This window comes from Oenanthe melanoleuca, chromosome 26 (genome assembly GCF_029582105.1).
Source record: "Oenanthe melanoleuca isolate GR-GAL-2019-014 chromosome 26, OMel1.0, whole genome shotgun sequence".
Taxonomy (NCBI): domain Eukaryota; kingdom Metazoa; phylum Chordata; class Aves; order Passeriformes; family Muscicapidae; genus Oenanthe; species Oenanthe melanoleuca.
In genome coordinates, this window is record NC_079359.1 from 2,538,689 (window position 1) to 2,563,352 (window position 24,664).

The 24,664-nt window shown below is 55.2% G+C and overlaps 1 protein-coding gene across 2 annotated transcripts; it reads right to left on the reverse strand.

The window, feature by feature from the left end:
• Positions 1-3,388: 3,388 nt before the first annotated feature.
• MDFI (MyoD family inhibitor) lies at positions 3,389-24,456 on the reverse strand. 2 transcript variants are annotated; one of them, XR_008842363.1, is made up of 5 exons: positions 24,188-24,456; positions 9,307-9,471; positions 5,214-5,456; positions 3,490-4,665; positions 3,389-3,457 (listed from the first exon to the last, which is right to left on the reverse strand). XR_008842363.1 is itself a non-coding variant. In XM_056511314.1 (4 exons), the coding sequence occupies exons 1-4, from the start codon at positions 24,255-24,257 to the stop codon at positions 4,409-4,411; spliced, it is 735 nt and encodes a 244-aa protein (XP_056367289.1). In that variant the 5' UTR covers positions 24,258-24,456; the 3' UTR covers positions 3,467-4,408. The 2 variants fall into 2 exon arrangements, 1 of the variants encoding a protein (XP_056367289.1); XM_056511314.1 differs by lacking the exon at positions 3,389-3,457 and having other exon boundaries at positions 3,467-4,665.
• Between the last annotated feature and the right edge of the window lie 208 nt (positions 24,457-24,664).

Here is a 24,664-nt window from a genome sequence, read left to right on the forward strand (position 1 = left end):
CCTTTCCTGAGTGTTTTTCCCAGTTTTTGGGGGTGACCCCACAATCAGGGAATGGAGTGGATGGGCTCACCCCAAAGTGAACAAACAAAACAAACAAGCCCTTCCCTGCCCCTTTCCTGGGTGTTTTTCCCAGTTTTTGGGGATGAGTCCCACGATCAAGCAATGGGATGGATGGGCTCACCCCAAAGTGAACAAACAAACCGTTCCCTGCCCCTTTCCTGCCCTCCCTGGCTGTTTTTCCCATTTTTTTTTTGGACAAGCCCCACAATCAGGGAATGGAGTGGATGGGCTCACCCCAAAGTGAACAAACCAACCCTTCCCTGCCCCTTTCCTGCCCTCCCTGGATGTTTTCCCCTCCCTTGCTGTCACCACAGCTCGGTCCCAGCCAGACCCAGACCCAGGCTGGTGCCAGCACAGGCGCTGGAATTTTCATTCAGGGGATGCTCACGTTTCTGGCAGGTTTGGGATGAAAGGAATCGGCTCCAGGGACACCAGGGAGTGGGAAAAAGTGACGCTGCCGAGCCTCAGGCGGGGTTTTGGGGAAGGCTGAAAGCGAGGAGAGGAGCTGGTGGACCTGAAATGTTAATTCCTTCCAGCTGTTGTCAGTCTGGCAGGTTCTCAAAGGAAGTTTAATAGACTGCAGTCGTCTCCCCTCAGCCCCCATGCTGCCAGAACCTGGGATTACATGAGCTGCTCTGCCTTCCAAAAACCCGGGTTTATTTTATATTATTTTAATTTTTTTTTTCCCCTCTTGGCTCTGGGAGTGTTTTCTTTTATGTGTGAGTGTGTGCGAGGCCCCTCGGATTGCAGGAATTGCAGGGAATTGCAGGAATTGCAGGAATTGCAGGGAATTTCGGGGTGGCACAGAGCAGGAGGGGGGGTTGTGTTGGCATGAGGAGGAGGAGGGTGAAGAGGAAGAGGAGGAAAAAGCTCCGTGGGCCTCCTTGCTGGAGCTCTCCCCAGTCCCAGCCGTGTGAACTGGGAGGAAACAGGATGGAGAAAGTATTTGGAGTGGAAAATAAAAATCCTCTCCTGCTTTATTGATCGTGATTGAGGACAGAAATAGCCTGGGCTGCTGACAGCCCTCCCCACTGAAGGAGCAGCCAAATGTGGGGCTCACCCTGAGCTGCTCCATCCGTGGAAAAATGGGGTGTCCAGAGAGCCCAGGGCAGCCAGGGCTGGATCCAGGGATGCCTTTTGAGAATTTTCCCTCTTGCTCTGCTCTGGCTGCACCCAGGACAGGCTCAGCAGCCCCTGGAACCCACCAGCAATTAAATAATGAGCTCCCATCATTAAGACCCCCAATGTCCCAGGAATAATCAATCCCCAGCAGGGATTGTAGGAGAAGGAAACCCCCGTGGCCAGCTGGGATCAGGCACTGCCCACCCCAGGGAGCACTGGGGGGACCCTGCACCAAAATACCCAACAATGCATGAAGGTGGATGGAGTTTTAATGGGTTTTAGCCAATTTCATGAATTGTTTCACTTAAAACATCAAATTCAGGCTGGGGAAGCCCAGGGTGTCCAGGAAAATCCAGCAGGGTCAACATCGACGTGGGCATGGTGCTACAACTCTCAGAAAACCATAAAACCAAGTGCTGGCAGGAGAGTAATTAGTTAAAAGCGAGCACATCTGTTGTTAATTAATTCCCAGGCAGGAGGGTTTAACCCTTGCCTTGCCCAGCGTTTCACAGCCTGGATGGTCAGTGCCAGCCTGCACCCAGAGCAAGGGTTCAAGTCGGCTTTTCAAGCGACTTTTTGCTCTGGTTCATCATTCCCTGCTCTGATCCATCGATCCCACCTCCCAGAACCACCCCTGGGATTTTCAGCATCTCCTGGGGCGTGAGCAGCACTGCTCAGGGTGCTGAATGCGCCTCAAGCTCAGGGCTGGGACTGAAATAATTCTCTTTACTCCTTCCAACCACGAGCCCTGAGGAGCCACTGGCAAAGGTGGGAACAACTCTCTGAGTAGCCCTGCACTCTTTAATTTGCATTTTCTCAAAGGCAGCTGCCACTGAAGTCCATTCACGAGCGTGAACACCACATCCACGGAGGAAAACACGCGAGGATCCCATCCCTGCTCCCCAGCTCCTGCTCTGGATGGAGGTGCGTTAAAAGGGCTGGAGGAATGAGGAGCAGGAGCGGGGCTTGGGGTGTGTGTGTGACCCCCACCCCACCCCGCAGGGGAATCTGTTCCCCATTAAGTGACAGCCCTGGCAGCTCCAGCCTCCCTAATTAGCAGCAGAAGCGAGGCCAGGCAGGGGGAGGCCGGCGCCTCCGTGCCAAGGATGCGAAGGGTTTGGAGCGGAGCCTGTGGAAAAGCTCCGAGCGACCCCGCGGGCGCCGGGCGGGGCCCCGACCCCGACCGTGCTGCGGTGGGCAGGATGTGCATCCCCTCAGCTTCAGAGAGGGGGAAACCCCCAAATCCAGCACCCCCAGCCCTCCCTGCGGTGTGGGGTGGGGGAAGGCTGCCCACACCACCCTCTGTGCACTTGCACCGGGCCGGGCTGTTGCTCGCCACTAAAAATAGGATTGTGGGCTGAGCGGGAGGGCAGCGAGCCCAGATCCCGCAGCCGCCCTGTCGCCGTGACCAACTGACCCATTTGGCCTCGGGTTTGAAGAGTTTTTCCCTCCTCGTTCAGCCTCAGCCCGGGCAGCAGCTGAGCAGCTTTACCCCGGGGTGGGGTGGTGGTCCCCGAGCCTGGGGGTCCCACCCCGGGCTGGGGGTGGCAGCAGAGTGGCCAAAGCCACCCCAATTCCAAGGGCTGCGACACCACCACCCTAAATTCACCATTTATTTTCTCCTGTGGGGGATTCGTGTCCTGGGGTTGGTGACATCGCAGGGACAGCAGAGCCAGGGCTTGTCCCAGGGACACTCCAGGACCTCAACCTGTTCCCTGCAGCCGAGGACACAGAGTCCTCTTGCGTTTTCCTTCCCAGCACATGGAGCCAACAGGAGCACCCTGGGGCTTTGACTGACCTGTCCCATGTCCCCAAAGCCAGCTGGGAGCAGGACAGGCTGCAGGGACAGGGGACACGGAGCTGTGTCCCCAGGGAGTGCCCTGCACAGCACGTGCTGGGCCAGCTGCCAGCCAGAAATGAAGAGAGACCTTTATTTACAGTAAAAAGGAACAACAACAACAAAATATAAAATACTGTGACACTTCCCGTCTCCCCAGCCCCTCAGCGGGGTGTCTGCCACCCCCACCCAGCCACCACCCCTGTCCCCAGGATGGTGGCACGGGGACAACAACTGCCGGGGGTCATTTGGCACCAACCGAGCCACCGAGCCCCGCCACGCTGGGACACAGAGAGACACACTGGGGACACACAGGAACACACTGGGGACACACAGGGACACACTGGGGACACACGGGGGACACACGGGGGACACACGGGGGACACAGAGAGACACACAGGGACACACAGGAACACACTGGGGACACACAGGGACACACTGGGGACACACAGGGACACCCTGGGACACACGGGGGACACACGGTGACAGATCAGGAAACGTTTCTCCCCGGGTATTTATTGCACTTGGCTGAGCACCGAGGGCAGGGGGGCTGGCAGGACACGACCCCCCGCACGGGGGGAGGCTCCAGCATCGCCCGGGGGTCACCCAGCCTTGGAGGTGTCCTTGGTGATGTCCCCGGAGGGGGGATGCTCTGGGCCACCCCCTGTAACCTCCCCGGAGTGCTGTCCTGGGGGGTGGCAGCGGGATGGGCTGTCCCAAATGACCTCAGTGCCAGGAGCCGGGGTGGATCTGCGGGACGGGCTGTCCCCAGTGTCCCCAACGCCAGGTTCTGAGGTGGCTCTGCAGGACGGGCTGTCCCCAACGCCAGGAGCCGGGGTGGCTCTGCAGGACGGGCTGTCCCCAATGTCCCCAAGACCAGGTTCTGAGGTGGCTCTGCGGTATGGGGCTGTCCCCAGTGTCCCCAGTGCCAGGATCCGGGATTGCTCTGCAGGACGGGCTGTCCCCAATGTCCCCAATACCAGGTTCTGAGGTGGCTCTGCAGGACGGGCTGTCCCCAGTGTCCCCAGTGCCAGGATCCAGGGTTGCTCTGCAGGACGGGCTGTCCCCAGTGTCCCCAACGCCAGGCTCTGGGGTGGTGGCTCTGCAGGACACTCCTGCTCTCGGCTCAGGTGGCAGGCGGCTCTGTCCCCCTGTGCTGGCAGAGGTAGAGCAGGACAGGACACTGCCAGAGTCAGAGCCCCTCTGGCTTCACTCCCCGGGCAGGCTCCTCTCCGAGGATGACAATTCCAGCGAGGGATTCTCTCGTGACAATTCCAGCGGGGGATTCTCTCGTGACAATTCCAGCGGGGGATTCTCTCCTCCGCCAGCTCCAAGGCACCGGCCGGAGCCTGGGGGTCCCAGCGCGGCCCCCCCGCCCAGAGCGGCCCCTCAGGAGGAGAAGCAGAGCCCGCAGCACTCCATGCAGATCTCCAGGCAGTCGGCGGACTCGCAGCAGGCGTCGATGATGCCGCAGTCCATGTCGCAGGGCAGGTCGCAGTCCGCGCACTCGCCCGAGTTGCAGCAGCAGCAGCAGATGCAGGAGTCCTCGGAGGTGCAGGAGCCGCAGGTGGCGCAGTCCAGCACGATGTTGCAGAGGGTCAGGAACTCGCAGAAGAGGCAGGAGAGGATGCAGTGGACGCAGCAGTCTGGGGAGGAACGCGCGGGTGAGACACGGGGTGGGGGGAAGCTGGGGGAGCACAAGGGTGGGAATCCTCCCTCGGGAATTCAGGGAAGGGAGGGGGAAAAGGGGTCGGGAGGCAGCCGCTGCTCCAGGGATGTCCCTCAACACCCAGCCCTCAAGGGAGACCAATTTTGGAGGAGAGGAGATGGCCCCGCTCAGCACCCACCCCACAGAGGCTGCCAGGAGGGTCCAGGGGGGTCAGGAGATGCCCAAAGAGATCCCAAGGGATGAGGGGCCTGAGGATGCCACCCAAGAGATCCCAAGGGATGAGAACCCCGAGGATGCCACCCAAGGGGTACCAGGGATGAGGGTCCCAAGGATACCACCCAAAAGATCCCAGAGGATGAGAGTCCCGAGGATTCCACCCAAAAGATCCCAGGGATGAGGGTCCCGAGGATTCCACCCAAGACATCCCAAGGAATGAGGGACCTGAGGATGCCACCCAAGAGATCCCAAGGGATGGGGACCCCGAGGAGAAGGGCTGTACAGAGACCCCCAGGGCACAGCCAGTACCTTCCTGCGCCTCAATGGGGATGTGTGAAGAGGGCGACTTGGAGCTGCCCTTGCCCTTCTTGCTGCCCTGGCTGTGGATGGAGTGGTGCGGCTGCAGCTTTCGGGGCGGTTTCTGCGCTCGGCAGCTCCCGTTCCCCGCCTCCCCGTGGGCACCGCCCGGCTCCGGCCCCCGCCCGGCGCCGTTGGGCAGCAGCAGGGTGCAGGGCCCGGGGGGCTGCGGGGGTGGCCGCACCTGGGGCTGGCCTGGGGGGAGAGCAGAGTGTGTTAACCCCCCTGCCCTCTCTGCCGGGAGAAATGGGTGCCCAGACCCCGGAGAGAAACGGAATCTGGTCCCCAGCTGGGTGTGGGTGATGCTGAGGGTCCAAGAGGATGGAGATGGAGTGGGAAGGTGGCTGGAGGGAAGGAGGAGAAGGCTCCAGAGAGAGGAAGCTGTGTTGGGTTGCTGCGGCCAGAAATGTGGATTCTGTCCCCACCTGCTGCAGCCGGGTGGGGCAGAGCCCCTGATCTCCTGGCACACATTATCTGCTCATGGGCCATCTTTAAACCAGCTGGGCAATCATCTTTATCTTCCCACAGCCCATCCTCCCTCTGTAGAGGCAGAGCAGCACTGCAGAGCCAGCCTGCTCCTCTCCCCAGCCCTGCAGCCACTTCCTTAAGGTCTCCCCAACCTCTGGCTGAACTTCTCTGCAGGAGGAGGAAAATAACTCTGAGCTGTGTCTGTGCCTCCCTCCAGCCTCTCGTGTCCTGCCAGAGCCACCGGGGGGCTCAGCCCCTTGTTCCTGCCCTGTCCCCACCCGTGGTGCTCTGGGACAGGGCTGGGAACCAGCACAGGGAACGGGGAACCAGCCCCCATCATCCTCCTCAGCCATGCCACAAATAAAATCAAATCCCTGGTCTGGTGGTGCTTCAGCCAAACTTTGCTTTTCCTCTCGCAGGGCAGTAAACAAGGGATGATTCAGGGCAGAGGCTCGAGGGCAAAGGCACCTCTTGGCACCAGGGAACAGGAGCTGCTTTCTGTGCAGGGACACGGGTGGGGCGGGCACAGGCGGCCCCTGCCCTGCATCCACCAAAACAGAGCAGATGGAAGGTGAAAATAAAGCGGGTGGAAGGTGGAAATAAAATAGGTGGAAGGTGAAAGACGCAAGTGGATGGTCCCAGTGCTTGGTTTTACCAGGCTGGGCTGGGTTAAACTGGGAGCTTGGTCTTTGACACCCGCTGGGAAGGGAGCTTAAAATAAGCAGAGCAGAGCGGGAAGAGTGGGCTGAAAGCAGGAGAGGTGGCATGCTGGGGAGACAGAAAACAGGTCTTGGACAAAACAGGAATTGTCTCCCCTCCCTAAAAACCTCCTGGAGCGAGGTTCACTCCTGTGTACCCTTGTGTGTGCACTGGGATGGCACCGAGGTGACCACAGAGCCCAGGGCTGTGACAGGAAGGGGCTGAGCCCGCGGGGAGCCAAGTCCAGAGTGACCCAGCAGCAGCTCAGCAGCCCCAGACAGCAGCTGGATTCTCTGGGATTGCAGCAGGATGCACTTGGCACTCCCCATTTCGCTGCATTCCTCAGATTAAATTGTTTGTAAATCAAAATCACGCTCTGGCTCCGGCGAGGGGCAGCCAAGGGCAGCCAGGAATCCCCCCCCTCAAAGTTAGGGAAAATAGCTTCCATTTTTTTAGGACAGACTTTAAGACGTGAGGCCAAAGCTCTTCTAAAGAGGCACCTCCAGCTCCCCAGTGTGTGGGAGTCTGGGCAGGAGTGGGGCCTGGAAAAGCAGGATTTCGGGGAAAACTGCCTCTTCAATAACCAAAAACCTCCTGGATGGTTTTCCAACGAGGTGATGTTCCTGGATCCCCTCAGGCAGCATCACCAGGTCACCCTGCTGGGACTGTCCCCAAGCCACTGCCAGGGCTTGGAATATTGTGCCCACCTGAAACTCAACACCCAGAACCCCAAATCCACAATCCCAATGTTCCAAAACGCTGGAAAACTGGACTCGAGCAGCAGTGCTGATCCTCGAGGGGCCAATCCTGGCACCCAATGTCCTGCACCCCACAGCCCCCTCTGCCCGGTCCCTCCTGAGCCTGCACGGGCACAGGAATTCCCACGGGAGAGCATAAATGTGGTCCCCAGGTCCTGCCAAAAGGGGAATAACCCCAAAAAATCCAAGGTGACCTCCCCAGGAGCAGCGCAGTGAGGAGTGGGGGACACCAGAGGTGACGCTGCTCATTCCGCGGCGAGGAGGGAGGAAGGTCCCTTCACCCAGGAGGAGGAGGAGGAGGAGGAGGAGGAAGATGCCGAAGTCCCCGCAGCCCCGGGGCCCGTGGGGGCGGCCGGGGGGCCGGGCTGGGCTGGGCAGGGGCCGTGCCGAGGCTGCGGTGTGACTCAGGCGTGCAGAATGTCTGTGGGCAGCCGGCCCAGCTCCCAGATGCTGCCGCAGGAAACGTGCGCTCTCCCCGCCTGCGCTCCCGCATTTCTCCATCCTCTCCCCTCCCCTGGCCGCTCTCTGGAGGGACAGCCCCGCTCCCACCCGCCCCTCATCCCGCTGGGAAGCTTCCATCCACTTTACACCCCTTGGAATGGGAAGCAAAAAGGGAATGGCAGCCTGGGAGAGAATCGCTGGGATGCGGGCTGGCGGCCAGGGGAGGATGGACGGGACGGCTCCAGGAGAGCCTCCCACATCTGCCAGCTCTGCTCTCGCAGCCCTGCACCGGGGAACGGAGCTGGGGCACCCCTGTGCCAGCCCAGCCCGGCCCAGCCCGGCCCAGCCCAGCCCGGCCCTTCTCACGGAACACATTTGGGGCGGTGCTGCCCGGCCCCGCCACCGCCTGCAGCAAAAGCCGCTCCGTGCGGACAGCCCGGCTCAGCCAGGCTCGGCACCAGCCTCACCCTTGCCAAGGCAGGAGCTGGCCCGGCAGGATGGGACGAGTCTCCTTTCGCTCCTGCAAGCGGCTGCTGAGCTCCTGTCGCGGGGCTGTGCCACGGAATTACCCCGGGGCTGTGCCACGGAAATATCCCGGGCTGTGCCACAGGGATATCCTGGGGCTGTGCCACTGAAATACCCCAGACCTGTGCGACTGAAATACCCAGGGCTGTGCCATGGGGACATCCTGGGGCTGTGCCCACAGAAATACCCCAGAGCTGTGCCATGGAAATACCCCAGAGCTGTGCCACAGAAATACCCAGGGCTGTGCCACAGGGATATCCTGGGGCTGTGCCACTGAAATACCCCAGAACTGTGCCACAGAAATACCCCAGAACTGTGCCACTGAAATACCCAGGGCTGTGCCACAGAAATATCCCAGAGCTGTGCTACAAAAATACCCCGGGGCTGTGCCCATGGAAATGCCCCAGGACTGTGGCACAGAAATACCCCAGAGCTGTGCCGTGGGGACATCCTGGGACTGTGCCACTGAAATACCCCGGGCTGTGCCACAGGGATATCCTGGGGCTGTGCCACAGAAATACCCCAGAGCTGTGCCATGGGGACATCCTGGAGCTGTGCCATGGAAATATCCCAGTTCTGTGCCATGGAGACATGGTGGGGCTGTGCCACAGAAATACCCCAGAGCTGTGCCACAGAAATACTCCAGAGCTGTGCCACAGAAATACCCCAGGGCTGTGCCATGGGGACATTCCAGGGCTGTGCCATGGGGACATCCTGGGGCTGTGCCACAGAAATACCCCAGAGCTGTGCCACAGAAATACTCCAGGGCTGTGCCACGGAAATACCCCACTGCTGTGCCCACTGGGCCATCCCCGGGCTGTGCCTACAAAAACGTCCTTTGTGGGTCTCCAGTCGCCCCCTGGGATTTTGGGGGAGCTCCTATCCCGGGCGGGCTCATCCCTCACCCCAGAGGACCCCAACCCTTCCCAAGGCAGCTCCAGCTGCCCCCGCTCCCCCTCCGAGCGCAGCGGGAGCCGCCCTGGATGCCGCCGCCCTTCACTTTCGCCTCTCCAGGTGACTCAGGCTCGCTTCCAGCTTTGATGTGGGGAGGAACAAAGCGAGGAGGAGCCGGTTCCCACCTCTGCCCGGCTTTTTGCTGAGGTGGCAGCAGCCCAGGGCTCGGGTCCCGGCGGTGCCACCGAGGGGACACTCACATGTCACAGCTTCGGGAGCGCCGCAGAGCTCGGCCCGGGGGGCTTTGGTCAGCGCCGCTGGGGATTTCTCATCTTCCAGGGGTTTCTCCTTCTTGGGCACCGCGGGGCGGGCGAGTGGCAGCGCTGGGATCTGCCTCGGGGGAGGCAGCGAGGGCTCAGCCACCTCTGCAAGAGAAACGGGGTTAGAGCCGAGCCCCCCGACTCACCCAGACCCCCAGACACCGCCCCGGGCTGCGGCCAGGGCTCTGATTCCCGAGGTGATTCCCGAGGTGATTCCCGAGCTCATCCCTGGGGTACACTGGGCACCGCGGGGGATTCGGGCTGCATCACTCCGCAGCTGCTCACCCCGCTGCAGCTCCATCCCAAAAACCCTCCGAGCTCTCACATTCCTTCTCCAAAAAGCCAAGGGATCTGGTTACACTCAGCAGCTCAAGCTGGGTTTTTCATCCCCCTTCCCATGAAAGGGCCACTGTCTTCCCAGCGGGAGCTGGCTGCCACCTTCCCTCTCCATCCCACAGGGAATGTGGGGTCCCTGCTCCATCCCATAGCGAATGTGGGATCCGTGCTCCATCCCATAGGGAATGTGGGGTGCCTGCTCCATCCCATGGGGAATGTGGGGTGCCTGCTCCATCCTATAAGGAATGTGGGGTGCCTGCTGCATCCCACGGGGAATGTGGGGTGCCTGCTCCATCCCATGGGGAATGTGGGGTGCCTGCTCCATCCCATAGCGAATGTGGGGTGCCTGCTCCATCCTATAAGGAATGTGGGGTGCCTGCTGCATCCCACGGGGAATGTGGGGTCCCTGCTCCATCCCATGGGAATGTGGGGTGCCTGCTCCATCCTATAAGGAATGTGGGGTGCCTGCTCCATCCCATAGGGAATGTGGGATCCGTGCTCCATCCCACAGGGAATGTGGGATCCGTGCTCCATCCCACAGGGAATGTGGGGTCCCTGCTCCATCCCACTAGGGAATGTGGAGTCCCTGCTCCATCCCATAAGGAATTTGGGGTGCCCAGGGGGGCCCGGTGTGGTGCCACACTCCCCCAGCCCCTCCCTCTGCCCATCCCCCAGAACAGCAATGTCTTGCACAACAGGGGCTGGAGAGCACTTTATATAAAACTAAATTACAGGCTGGGCAGAGGGAGGGAGAGCAGAGCCGTAATTGGCCTGGCTGCAACAGGAGTCCTGCCAGGGAGGGGAGGGGAGCTGGGAAAGGGACCTGGGACACTTCATTACCCTCGAGAAAACCAGGATCCCACACACCAGAGCCGAGGAGCAAGGAGGGCAATTAGGGATAATTAAAAGGAGTATAATCAAGGAGGTTGGGGGTTTCCAGCTGCACCCCGGGATCAGCAGGAGCCTGGAAATGCTGCAGAGGGGCTGCAGCCGGTCTGGGGTGATCCACAACACCCCCAAAGTCTCAGCGTGCCTCAGTTTCCCCTCTGTGCCCTCCCCAGGCTGCTGCAGCTCCTCAGACAGGGAGGGAAACTCATCCCAGCAGAGAGCCCTGCTCACAGTGAGGCGATTTTAGGCACAACCAAGGGAAATCCAGCAGCTCCAGCTGAATTTTGCACAAGAGCTTTGGCTCCAAATCCCGGTGCAGCGTGAGCACGTGGGCCCCAGACAGAGAAAAGCCATTCCCGTGGAGAGCCCGGGGCAAAACGGAGAGGTGAGGAGAGCAGGCTGTCATCTCCTCGTGGGTGTAGAGGTGTGGGGGTGAATAACAATCCACACACCGCTGAATCCACAGCCTCTGTCATGTCCCAACCTGGAATGGCCCAAGCCAGCCCTGATGCAGAGCCAGACGTGAAATGCTGAGGGGTGAGGAGCTCTGAGTGGAGCCAGAGGTGTCCCTGGGAAGGAATCAGAGCTCTGGTTCCTGCTGTGAGATCCCAGAGTGTGTTCAGGGCTTCAAACACCCCAGAAGAGCCACAACACCCCCAGATCCCCTTCCTGCAGGTCAGTGCTTGGGAAAAGGAGCTGGAAAATCAGGTGCAGCAGCAGGAGAAGGGCTGGCACAGCAGATCCCTGTCCCAGTCCCTGTCCCTGTCCCTGTCCCAGTCCCTGTCCCAGTCCCTGTCCCAGTCCCTGTCCCTGTCCCTCTGTGCTGCCTCCAGAGCATCCCTCGGTCCCTCTGTGCCCATTCCTGGGGACAAGGACGGGCTGGAGCTCTGTGGGACCTGGCTGGGACATCCAGGGAGCTGCTCTGACTGGGATGGAGCCCAGCCCGTCTCTGTCGCGACTGGGATTGAGCCCAGCCCGTCCCTGTCGCGACTGGGATGGAGCCCAGCCCGTCCCTGCAGTGCCCACTTCACACCTGTAATTACCCTGCCCAAGGGCTCACACACAACCACAGCCACGCAGAAAGGAAGGTGGTAATTAAATTAACTCCCCCGGGAACAAGCTGGCCAGGAGAGGGACAGAAATAGAGAGGAATGAAGTTTGGGGGGAGCTGGTCCTTCCCTGCCTCGTGGGGAACGTGGGGATGGTGCTGACCCCCAGATCCACCTGGAATGGGGTGGGAAAGGCTCTGGCTGCCCTGGGGGGTCACAGCTCCACCCCAGGGAAGGAAATGCAGAGGGAATGCTCACGGAAATGTCCAGGGAATGTTCTGGGAAATGCAGAGGGAATGCACAGGGAAAGGCAAAGGGAATGATGAGGGAATGTCCAGGGAATTTCCAGGGAAAGGAAGAGGGAATGATCAGGGCAGTGCAGAGGGAATGTTCTGGGAAATGCACAGGGAATATTCTGAGAAATGCAGAAGGAATGTCCAGGGAAATGCAGAGGGAATGATCAGGGAAGTGCAGAGGGAATGTTCTGGGAAATGCAGAGGCAATATCCAGGGAAATGCAGAAGGAATGTCCAGGGAAATGCAGAGGGAATGTCCAAGGAAATGTCCAGGGAATGTCCAGGGAAATGCAGAAGAAATGTCCAGGGAAATGCAGAGGCAATATCCAGGGAAGTGCAGAGGGAATGCCCCAGGAAACGCTCCAGCAGCAGCTCCCAAAAGCCCCAGGAAGAGGCAGCAGCTCTGCTGGCACAGGAAAGGTGAACAGCCCCTTCCATCACTGGCACAGGCTCATCCCACAGCTCCCAGCTCCCTGAAACCCCCCAGCCCTGCTCCAGGGGTGCCCTGCCAAGCTGAGCCCCCCCGGATCCTCTCTCCCAGAGGTGAGCCAGCTCTTGGGATGGGACATTTCTCACTTTTCCCCAGAACTCCTGCACCCCCAGACCCTTCCTGGCCAGGGCAAATCCTCCTCAGAGCCTGGGGTGAGTGCAAGGCTCTGCTCCCCAAGGAGCAGCACAAGGGAGATGTGGAGGTGCCAGAGGGCAGCTCAGAATTCTGGATTTTGGGAACAAAGGTAACAAGGCATTCAAAAATAATTATTTCTGCTTCAACAAAGCACAGCACTGCCCTGAGGAACCAGAGATCAGGAAAGTGATAGATGTGGAGTTACTTTCTTCTGCCAAGCCCAGCACATGCACATGGAGCAGGTTTTCTGATTATTCTCCCCAATCCCAGAGTCCAAATCCATCTGTCATGGATGGATCAGGGAGCTCCAAAGTCCATCAGGGGTAGGAAAATAGGAGAGGAGAGAGGAAAGATGCAAAGAAGCTGGAAGGTTTTATGGATCCCGAAAAATTCCTCTGGGAACGCAGGAGCTCCTGGGGCCACCCCTGATCAGTGCTGGGGGTGGGAAGCACGTGGAATTCCTGATGAGCTGAGCTCAGCGTTCCCAAAGAGCTGCACAAACAACAGGCAGGAGCACAGACAGGAGCCACAGCTCCCAAAATCCTGCGGGTTCCCTTCCCCCAGACCCAGCCAGGGCACCCCACGGCCCCTGCTCAGCTCTCCCGGGCTGGGGCTGATGATCCCCACAGATCCCGGTCTCATCTCTCTGTCCCTCTCCCTCCCGGGCTCCTCTGGATCTGGGGCTGATGATCCCCACAGATCCCGGTCTCATCTCTCTGTCCCTCTCCCTCCCGGGCTCCTCTGGATCTGGGGCTGATGATCCCCACAGATCCCGGTCTCATCTCTCTGTCCCTCTCCCTCCCGGGCTCCTCTGGATCTGGGGGATGGAATCTGGTGGCAGGAGAGGGATGGGCACATCCAGCAGCACCGCGGCTCTGCTCGGGCTGGGAGCTCTCGAATCCCTTTTTCAGGCAGATGAAACGAGCCTGAGATCTCTCCTGGTTCTCCTGAGCCAACCAAGTGCCTGCCTGGGTTATTGCAGGGATATTCCAGAGATATTCCAGGGATATTCCAGAGATATTCCAGGGATATTCCTGAGATATTCCAGGGATATTCCAGGGATACTCCAGAGATATTCCAGGGATATTCCAGAAATATTCCAGGGATATTCCAGAGATATTCCAGGGATATTCCAGAGATATTCCAGAGATATTCCAGGGATATTCCTGAGATATTCCAGGGATATTCCTGAGATATTCCAGAGATATTCCAGGGATATTCCTGAGATATTCCTGAGATATTCCAGAAATATTCCAGGGATATTCCAGAGATATTCCAGGGATATTCCAGAGATATTCCAGGGATATTCCTGAGATATTCTAGGGATATTCCTGAGATATTCCTGAGATATTCCAGGGATATTCCATGGATACTCCAGAGATATTCCAGGGATATTCCAGAGATATTCCAGGGATATTCCTGAGATATTCCAGAAATATTCCAGAGATATTCCAGGGATATTCCAGGGATATTCCAGAGATATTCCAGAGATATTCCAGGGATATTCCAGAGATATTCCAGAAATATTCCAGAGATATTCCAGGGATATTCCTGAGATATTCCAGGGATATTCCAGAGATACTCTAGGGATATTCCTGAGATATTCCAGGGATATTCCAGAGATATTCCAGGGATATTCCAGAGATATTCCAGAGATATTCCTGAGATATTCCTGAGATATTCCAGGGATATTCCAGAGATATTCCAGGGATATTCCTGAGATATTCCAGGGATACTCCAGAGATATTCCAGGGATATTCCTGGGATATTCCAGAGATATTCCAGGGATATTCCTGAGATATTCCAGGGATATTCCTGAGATATTCTAGGAATATTCCTGAGATATTCTAGGGATATTCCTGAGATATTCCAGGGATATTCCAGGGATATTCCAGAGATATTCCTGAGATATTCCTGAGATATTCTAGGGATATTCCAGAGATATTCCAGGGATATTCCAGAGATATTCCAGAGATATTCCTGAGATATTCCTGAGATATTCCAGGGATATTCCAGAGATATTCCAGGGATATTCCTGAGATATTCCAGGGATATTCCTGAGATATTCCAGGGATATTCCTGAGATATTCCTGGGATATTCCAGGAATGTTCTAGAGATATTCCAGAGATATTCTAGGGATATTCCTGAGATATTCCAGGGCTATTCCAGGGCTACTCCAGAGATATTCCAGGGATATTCCAGAAATATTCCAAAAATATTCCATTGATATTCCAGAAATATTCCAGGAATATTCCATTGATATTCCAGGGCTACTCCAAGGATATTCCAGGCCTATTTCAGGGCTATTCCAGGTCTCCAGTGCAGAAGAGACAACACTGGAGCAAATCCTTCCCATTCCCTGAGCCAGGTGGGAGCAGAGGGAAGCAAAATCCTGGTTTGAAAGTTTGAAAAATCCCAATGGTTTATTTCCAGTCAGTCTGAAATGAGTGCACCAAGGCTGCCTTGGATTCTGGGACAGGCAGGGAAAGGGAAAGAAGGGTGGGAAGGGAAGGGGAGATGCCCAAAGCATGGCCAGGACACATCCAGTTTTGCTTCCCACCTGGAAAACCTTTGGGTTCTCTGCTCACCTGGGCAAAGCTTTGGATAAACAATTCTGGGACAGTGAGGAATCCAGTAAAAAAAAATAAAAAATAAAATAAAAAAGTGGTTTCTATGAGAAGTGACTTCCTAAATGCACAAAAAGCAAAACAAAGCAAAAAGAAAACCCACAAAAACCCCAAATAGCTGAGCAGGCTGGGAGCTGTTGTTATTTGTTATTTATAGAATTTGGGTGGGAAGGGAGGGAGGAATTTTGGGGCCAGACAGGCCAGGAGCAGCGTCCATCCAGTCCATCCCTGCTGGGGTTTGACCTTGGTGACAAAACCCCACAAATCCCATCCCTCCCACCAGCTCCTGCCAAACCAAATTCATGCAGGAATTGCTCCTACAAGGGGTTTCAGGGAAGAGAAAACATAAATTCCCTGCAAGAAGCACCCCTGGCATTGCAGCAGTTTGGGAGGAATTATTCCTTAAGCAGCAAAAATGGGTTTAATGTAAATATATTTATATTTTTTGTGGGTGTTGAGGCACCATTTCAATGTGGGGAAAGGGATTTTTAAACCTGGACTGGAAAACAGGGACAACAAAACTTCTCAGGACACAAAGCTGGTTCCTTTCCTCATCTCCCAGCACCAGGACTCATCCCAAAACCAACATCAAAAATCCCAAAAATGCTGTGGGGATGGAGAATGGGGGAAAACAATGGGACAACAAGAGGGAAAAAACCCAGAAAAACTCCCCAAAAGATGGAAAATCTGGGAAATGAGGGGAGGAAGGACACAGGGGGAAATCCTGAGTGTCCTTAAGGAAAAGCAATTATCCCTGGAGGCTGGGATATCAGATCCAAGGAGATTCTGGGAATTACAGAGCTGGGAGAAAATTATGGAGGGAGTAATTAAAGCCCAAGCCAGGCTGGTAATTGGGTAACCTTGGGGGTTAAACCAGCACAGGTCCTGCCAGGGAAAATTTGTGTCTTTCCCACCTAAATCCTTAAAAAAAAAAAAAGTTAATTGAGGAGCAGATCACTGGGAGCTGTTATTAACCAGGAGAATAATTTGAATTTCTCCAGCTCCTTTCATCCCAGATTGAATCCACCTTCCCTGAGCTCCAGGGATTTTCCTAAAAAAAAAAAAAAAAAAAAAAAAATAATAAAAAAAAAAATCTGCCTGAATTCAAGGGAAACTGAGGCAGAAAAATGGGATTTTCCCAAACAAACTCCAGTGGAAACAGCACAAAATTCTCAGTGTGCTGCTCACACTCTGTGTAGGTCGGGGCTTCTCTCTCAATCCCAAATCCCAAATTTTGGGAGGTGGGAAGGGATTTTGGGGCCGTGCTGGGGGTGCTGGTGCCCATCCCACAGGCATGGAAAATTCCGGAAAATTCCAGCAAATCCCCCGAGGAGGGTTTGGGTTTCTGCAGACCCAGCAGCGCTTTCCAAGGAAATTCAATCAGGGGCAACACAGCCCCAGGGCCTGCCTTTGTTTTGTTCAAACCCAAAAACTTTGAAAAAAGTCAGAATTCTCCTTTTTTTAATTTTTTTTTTCCTTGGTTTTCTTTTCTTTCCCTTCATAAGCCAAGCGTTTTCAGGAGCTGACAAGAAAAACTCGGAAAGAAAAACAGAAATGCTGCAGAAAAATCTTGCTGTGGGGTAAAAAAAAAAAAAAAAAATACAATTTTGTTTCTTTCAGGTTTTTTTTTTTTTTTTTTTTTTTCTGGGAGGGGTTCTTTGCACTTTGCAATTTTGCATTTAAATCTGTGCTGAGACAAGAAAAAATCGGTTTATTTTGATTTTTGGTGGGGTTTTTTCTTTGTTCTTACCCCTATCCCAGAGCAGGACAGTCCCAGTAAAGAATTCCTGAGTGAGAATTCCCAGCCCCCAGGGGATATTTTGGGTTTGAATGTTTCGTGTTTGGAGCTGAGCATAAAACAGATTTTTCCTCCTCCTCCTCTTACACCTCGAGGCAAAATCCTTGAGAACAGGCAGAAAGAATTAAGGAAAAATGTGTGTCCCAAACTCGGAGCTGCCAAACTGGGACACAGGCAAGGACTGAGGGGTGTTAAAATCTTGGATTTTGGGAGTATTGAACTTTCTGTGCTGCGTGTCAAAATTTAGAATTTAAGGTTTTAAAATATAGAAATATATTTAAAGCAAAATAAAAATTTTAAAGCAAAAGTTTTGTTTTTTTCACCTTCTTCTTCATGAGCCTAAGTAATTTCATATGATTAAATAAAAATTCAGCACTGCAAATCACAAGTAATCAGTTATTAAATTAAAAGCAAAAATAATTGAAGCAACATTTCTCAGTTGAAACATTTAGCCCGAAAAATAATATAAAAAGAAAAACACGACTCCATTTTTTTTGCTTTTTAACTAAAATGCTGTAACAAAAATAAAAATTAATAAACATCTAAAGCAAAACCAAAAATTCTCTCTTGTATATTAATCCCAACCCTGGCAAAGAAGAAAAAGAAAATTAAAAAAGTCAAAGAAGAAAAAGAAAATAAAAAAGTCAAAGAAGAAAAAGAAGATAAAAAAAGTGGTAGAGGGTGGGAAATGTCCTGCTGGGAAGGGAAAAGGGAGGTGGGAAAGGGCAGAGCCAACCCCAGGGAGGTTTTGAGATGGATTTCATCTTCATCATCTTCACTTGGAGGAAGAAGAGGGATGGGAGGAGGAAAAATCCTCTCAGTGAGAGAAAAAAACTCTTGTTTTTCTCCTCCTGTTTTCTGCTAATTCCTCTGAAAAAGAATTGCCAGGGCAGGCAGAGGGTTGTTCCCTCTGCAAATACCTGTGGCTATTTCAGGAGCTTGTGCTGGGTGGGAGGAGCTGTGGTGGCACCAGGGAACAAAACTCCAGGAAAAAAAAAACTCCCTGAAACAGCAGCAAACCCCCCCTGAGCTGGGCCAACCCCCCCCAGCACCTCAAATTCCCGGATTGTTCCCATCCCAACGAGCCCCAAACCCCCCCTGGCACCTCAAATTCCCGGATTGTTCCCATCCCAACGAGCCCCAAACCCCCCTGGCACCCCAAATTCCCGGATTGTTCCCATCCCAACGAGCCCCAAACCCCCCCTGGCACCTCAAATTCCCGGATTGTTCCCATCCCAACGAGCCCCAAACCCCCCCTGGCACCTCAAATTCCCGGATTGTTCCCATCCCAACGAGTCAGTCTGGTCTGTGGAAGTGGGGAAGGGGATGGAGAGAGAATTCCCAGCTCAGTGTGTGACCCAAGATCTGCACCCAAATGTCCCAGGGACGCTCAGGGAGGGGCCTGGCTGCTCATCCCTCCCCAAAATCGCCCAGAGAGGTGGCAGAGAGGATTTGGGGTGGGATTGGGAGAGCCCCTGGTCCTCCCCACGCTGCAGAGGAGGATGAGGGAGGAAGATTTGGTGCAGCTCTGCTCTGTTCACACCGTGGGTGCCACTCTGGGGGGGCTGAGGAAGAGGAGGGGGGGTAGGGATGGTTTGGGATGGTTTGGGATGGAGGGGAGGTCTCTTCAGTGTGGGAAAATAGGAGTGGGCACTGATGGGAACACCAAACTGGGAACTCATGGGTGTCCCTCCAACAGGGAACAGGGACAGCAGGGACATTTCAAACTGGGCACTGATCAATGTCCCTCAAACATGGAAACACCAAACTGGGAATTCATGGGTGTTCCTCAAACATGGAAACACCAAACTGGGCATTGGTCAGTGTCCCTCCATGATGGGAACACCAAACTGGGAATTCATGGATGATGTCCTTCAAACATGGAAACACTGAACTGGTCAGCTCTAACCTGGGAACACCAAACTGGGCACTGCTGGATGCCCCTCCAAGATGGAAACACCAAACTGGGCATTGATCAATGTCCCTCAAACATGGGAACACCAAACTGGGCACTGATCAATGTCCCTCAGACATGGAAACACCAAACTGGGCACTGATCAATGCCCCTCCATGATGGGAACACCAAACTGGGAATCCATGGGTGTCCCTCAAACATGGAAACACTGAACTGAGCACTGATCAGCTCTAATCTGGGAACACCAAACTGGGCACTGATGGATGTCCCTGCAAGTTGGGAAAATTGAACTGGGAACCAATGGGTGTCCCTCCAACAGGGAATGGGGACAGCAGGGACATTTCAAACTGGGCATTGATGGATGTCCCTCAAACATGGAAACACCAAACTGGGCACTCATGGATGTCCTTAAACATGGGAACAGGGACAAGAGGAGGTGCCCAAACTGGGCACTGATGGACGTCCCTCAAACATGGAAACACCAAACTGGGAATTCATGGATGATGTCCTTCAAACATGGAAACACTGAACTGGTCAGCTCTAACCTGGGAACACCAAACTGGGCACTGCTGGATGCCCCTCCAAGATGGAAATACCAAACTGGGAACTCATGGAAATCCCTCAAATACGGGAGCACCAAACTGGGCACTCACAGATGCCCCTCGAATGTGGAAACACTGAACTGGGCACTGATCAATGCCTCCCTAACATGAGAACACCAAACTGGGCACTGCTGGATGTCCCTTAAATATGGGGACATCAAACTGGGCACTCAGGGGTGCCCCTCCAACAGGGAACAGGGACAGCAGGTCCCCAAAATGGACACACCAAACTGGGCACTCCCAGATTCCTCTCTAAGATGGGAAAACTGAACTGGGCACTCACAGATACCCCTTAAACATGGAAACACCAAACTGGGCACTAATGGATGTCCCTCCAAGATGAGAATACAAAATTTGGACCTCAGGGATATCCCTCAAACATGGGAACACCAAACTGGGCACTCAGGGGTGCCCCTCCAAGATGGGAACAGGGACAGCAGGTCCCCAACAGGAACAGACCAAACTGGGCACTCATAGATGTCCCTCCAAGGTGGGAACACCAAGCTGGGCACTCATGGATGTCCCTTAAATATGGGAACATGGAATTGGACACTCAGATGTCCAATGGGAACATGGAACTGGGCACTCAGGGGTGCCCATCCAAGATGGGAACTGGGACAACAGGTCCCCAGCAGGGACACACCAAACTGGGCACTCACAGATGCCCCTCAAGATGGGAAAACTGAACTGGGCACTCATGGATGTCCCTTAAACATGGAAACACAGAACTGGGCACTGGTGGGTGTCCCTCCAACAGGGAACAGGGACAGCAGGTCCCCAAACAGGGACACACCAAACTGGGCACTGATCAATGTCTCTCAAACATGGAAACACCAAACTGGGAATTCATGGGTGTTCCTCAAACATGGAAACACCAAACTGGGCACTGATCAATGTCTCTCCAAGATGGGAACACCAAACTGGGAATTCATGGATGGATGTCCTTCAAATATGGAAACACTGAACTGGGCACTGATCAATGTCCCTCAAACATGGGAACACCAAACTGGGCACTCATGGGTGTCCCTTAAACATGGGAATACTGAACTGGGCACTCATGGGTGCCCCTCCAAGGTGGGAACACCAAACTGGGCACTCATGGATGTCCCTTAAACAAGGGAACACCAAATTTGGAACTCCTGGATGTCCCTCCAGCAGGGAGCAGGGAGCAGGGACAGCAGGTCCCCAACAGGGACACACCAAACTCAGCACTCCCAGATGTCCCCAAGCACCTCAGCCAGGTCCCAGTGCTCCCTCTCAGGCCACCAGCACCCCTGGGAGCTGAACAGGGGAAGGTGCAAAAGCTCCAGAACCATTTCCCCAAAGCATTTTAAAGCTGCTTTTTTAAAACCCCCACCAGCTGCGGGTACAGGAGCAAACAAGGGGCTGGGGACAAACCCCTCGCAAAAAAATCTCTTTGCGTTTCCAGCTCAGCATTTCCCACCTGGAAAAGGAAGGAAATGCAGGGAAGGCAGCCCCCTGCAGCTGCCTGGGCCCCGGGGCTGCTCGGGGCTGGGTTTGGAGCAGAGGGAAGCGGAGCCCGCAGCATCCAGCTGGAAGAGCAGGGGGAAGAGAACAGGAGGATGTATTCTGCAAAGCCCCGAGCCCCGGCCAAAGGCAACACGGGGCCGCTCCAGCTGTGCCGGGGCCCGAGCGCCGCCGTGCCCGCCGGCGGATTTTGGGGGATTTTGGGAGCTGATCCCGCCGTGCATTTGGCCCCTTTTGTGTCAGCGCGGTGTGTGCCTCCGGCCTCCTGCTCTGCAGGATTTGGGGCTCTCATTTATTCCATTTTCAATTTTTTAATTCAGTTTATTCAATTTTTTAAATGTCAGTTTGGCGGGGATAGCACTGGGGCCACCGACCCCGAGGGGCTCCGGGGGGCTCGGCGCTGCCCCGTGGAAAAAGTGAGGATTCCCCAAACTTTTCCATCCCTGTAACCCACCCAGAGCTGCCGAGCTCACCCCATCCCTCGGGGGTTGAACTCGCACCCCCGGCTGCTCCCTGTGCTTGGCCCCGGGACAGGAACTGCTGGAGAGTTCGGGATGAGAAATCCCGGCGGGCTGCCGGCAGCTGCTGAGCTCACACACAAACACAGGCACAGGAAACACTGCTGGGGCAGCAGAGCACGCTTGGAGATTCACAGTCACACAAAAACACACCCAAACACACAACCAAACACTGCTGGGGCACCAGCACACGCTCGGGTATTCACAGTCACACACACACTCAGAGTTCAAAATTATGCACAAACATACACAAACACTGCCAGGGCCACCAACACATGCTCAGAGTTCACAATCCTGCACCAGCACACACTCAGATATTCACAAACACACCCAAACACTGCTGGGGCACGAACACACACTCAGATATTCACAATCACACAAAAGCACACCCGAACACACAACCAAACACTGCTGGGGCAGCAGTGCACGCTTGGAGATTCACAGTCACACACAAACACTGACAGGGGCATGAACACACACTCAGATATTCACAATCACACCCAAACTCTGCCAGGGGCACCAACACATGCTCAGAGTTCACAATCCTGCACCAGCACACTCAGATATTCAAAATCCTGCACAAACACACACTCAGATATTCACAAACACACTCAAACACTGCTGGGGCACCAACACACACTCAGATGTTCACAAACACACCCAAACACACACTCAGAGTTCACAACTCTGCACAAACACACCCAAACTCTGCCAGGGGCACCAAGACACTCTCAGATGTTCACAACTCTGCATAAAACACACACCCAGATGTTCACAGCCCTGCACAAACACCCAAACATACTCAAATACTGACAGGAGCACCAACACACACTCAGATATTCACAGTCACACACAAACTCTGCCAGGGGCACCAACACATGCTCAGAGTTTGCAATCCTGCACTAACACACACTCAGATGTTCAAAATCCTGCACAAACACACACTCAGAGTTCATAACTCTACACAAACTCTGCCAGGGGCACCAACACATGCTCAGAGTTTACAATCCTGCACTAACACACACTCAGATGTTCACAATCACAGCCAAACACAGGCCCAGATGTTCACACACACCCAGATGTTCACAGCCCTGCACAAACACACTCAGATATTCACAATCACACACACACCCAGATGTTCACACACACCCAGATGTTCACAGCCCTGTACTAACACACACTCAGATATTCACAATCACACACACAGAGATGTTCACACACACCCAGATGTTCACAGCCCTGCACAAACACGCTCAGATATTCACAATCACACACACACACAGATGTTCACACACCCCAGATGTTGTTCACAGCCCTGCACAAACACACACTCGGATATTCACAATCACACACACACAGATGTTCACACACACCCCAGATGTTGTTCACAGCCCTGCACAAACACACACTCGGATATTCACAATCACACACACACCCAGATGTTCACACACCCCAGATGTTCACACACACCCAGATGTTCACAGCCCTGCACAAACACACACTCGGATATTCACAATCACACACACAGAGATGTTCACACACACCCAGATGTTCACAGCCCTGCACAAACACACACTCGGATATTCACAATCACACACACCCAGATGTTCACACACCCCAGATGTTGTTCACAGCCCCGCACGAACACTCAGCCGTACATTTTCTCCCCCCCAAACCTGCTCACACCCCCTCCCCACCCCCTCCCCACCCCCAGCCGTGCTCTCATCTCCCCCTCCCCCGTTCCGAGCCCAGCAACGATCCCCGACCCCCCCAAAGTTGGAGCCCATCCCCCAGCAACGCGTTGAATACATCGATTTATTCATCCCTCGGTGCCCGGAGCTCTGCACACACCCCCCGCTCGTGCACACACCCTGCCGGGATCCCAAAACCTTCCCCGGGATCACAAAACCTTTCCCATGATCCTAAAACCTTCCCCGGGATCCTAAAACCGTCCTCATGATCCCAAACCCTTCCCCGGGATCCCAAACCCTTCCCCGGGATCCCAAAACTTTCCCTGGGGTCCCAAACCCTCCCCCGGGATCCTAAAACCTTCCCCGTGATGCCACAGCCTTCCCTGGGATCCCAAAACTTTCCCCAGGATCCTACAGCCGTCCCTGGATTCCCAAAACCTTCCCCGGGATCACAAAACCTTTCCCATGATCCTAAAACCTTCCCCGGGATCCTAAAACCGTCCCCGGGATCCCGCGGACTTCTCCAGGATCCTAAAACTTTCCCCGGGATCCCAAAACTTTCCCCAGGATCCTAAAACCTTCTCCGGGATCCCAAAGCCTTCCCTGGAATCCCAAAACCTTCTCCATGATCCCAAAACTTTCCTCGGGATCCCACAGCCTTCCCTGGGATCCCAAAATCTTCCCTGCGATCTCACAGCCTTCCCCATGATCCCAAAACCTTCCTTGGGATCCCACAGCGTTCCCTGAGATCCCAAAAGGTTCCCCATGATCCCAAAACCTTCCCTGGATTCCCAAAACCTTCCCCAGGATCCCAAAACTTTCCCGGTGAGCGCACAGCAGCCCCTACTCGTGCACACACACACACTCACCCCCCTCCAGCCGCGTCCCCCCCGTGTCCCGCCGTGTCCCCCCGTGTCCCCCCGTGTCCCCCCGTGTCCCACCCCGCTCCCCTTTGTCCCCTCCGTGTCCCCCCCGTGTCCCCCCGTACCTGGCGGCGGCACCGGCTCTGCTCGGGGCTGCTCCGGGGGGCTCGGCCGGGGGCTGCCGGGCCGGGACATGGGTGCGGGGGGCTCGGGGGGCTCGGGGGGCTCGGGGGGCGCGGGAGCTGCGGGCTCGGTGCGGGACCCGTCCCGTCCCGCTCACCTGGGGCCCCGCCGGGCTCCGCGCCCGCCCCCGCGCCCGCCCCGCATCCCCCGGGCCCCGGCGATGGGGTTGGGCTTCGGGGCTTTTTTTTTTTTTTTTCTCAATTCCTTCCAAAAATAAAAGACGAAAAATCGAATGAAGCAAAACGAAACGAAACGAAAAAAAAAAAAAAAAAAAAAAAAAAAAAAAAAAAAAAAAAAAAAGCCGGAGGTTGGGAGCGCAAACACGCGGCCAAACCCGCGCCCGCAGCGCTCCGGGAGCTTCTGCCGGAGGCTGGAGCGGCGCCGGGAGCGGGGAGAGGCGCGGGGCAGGCGGAGGTGGC

Bases quoted from the DNA above. Each gene is read 5' to 3' on its own strand.
- MDFI (XM_056511314.1), bottom strand. From the start codon at position 24,257: ATGTCCCGGCCCGGCAGCCCCCGGCCGAGCCCCCCGGAGCAGCCCCGA. The intron at 9,472-24,187 runs GTACGGGGGGAC...TTTCTCTTGCAG, and splicing joins AGAGCCGGTGCCGCCGCCAG to AGGTGGCTGAGCCCTCGCTG. The intron at 5,457-9,306 runs GTGAGTGTCCCC...CTCTCCCCCCAG, and splicing joins CGCTCCCGAAGCTGTGACAT to GCCAGCCCCAGGTGCGGCCA.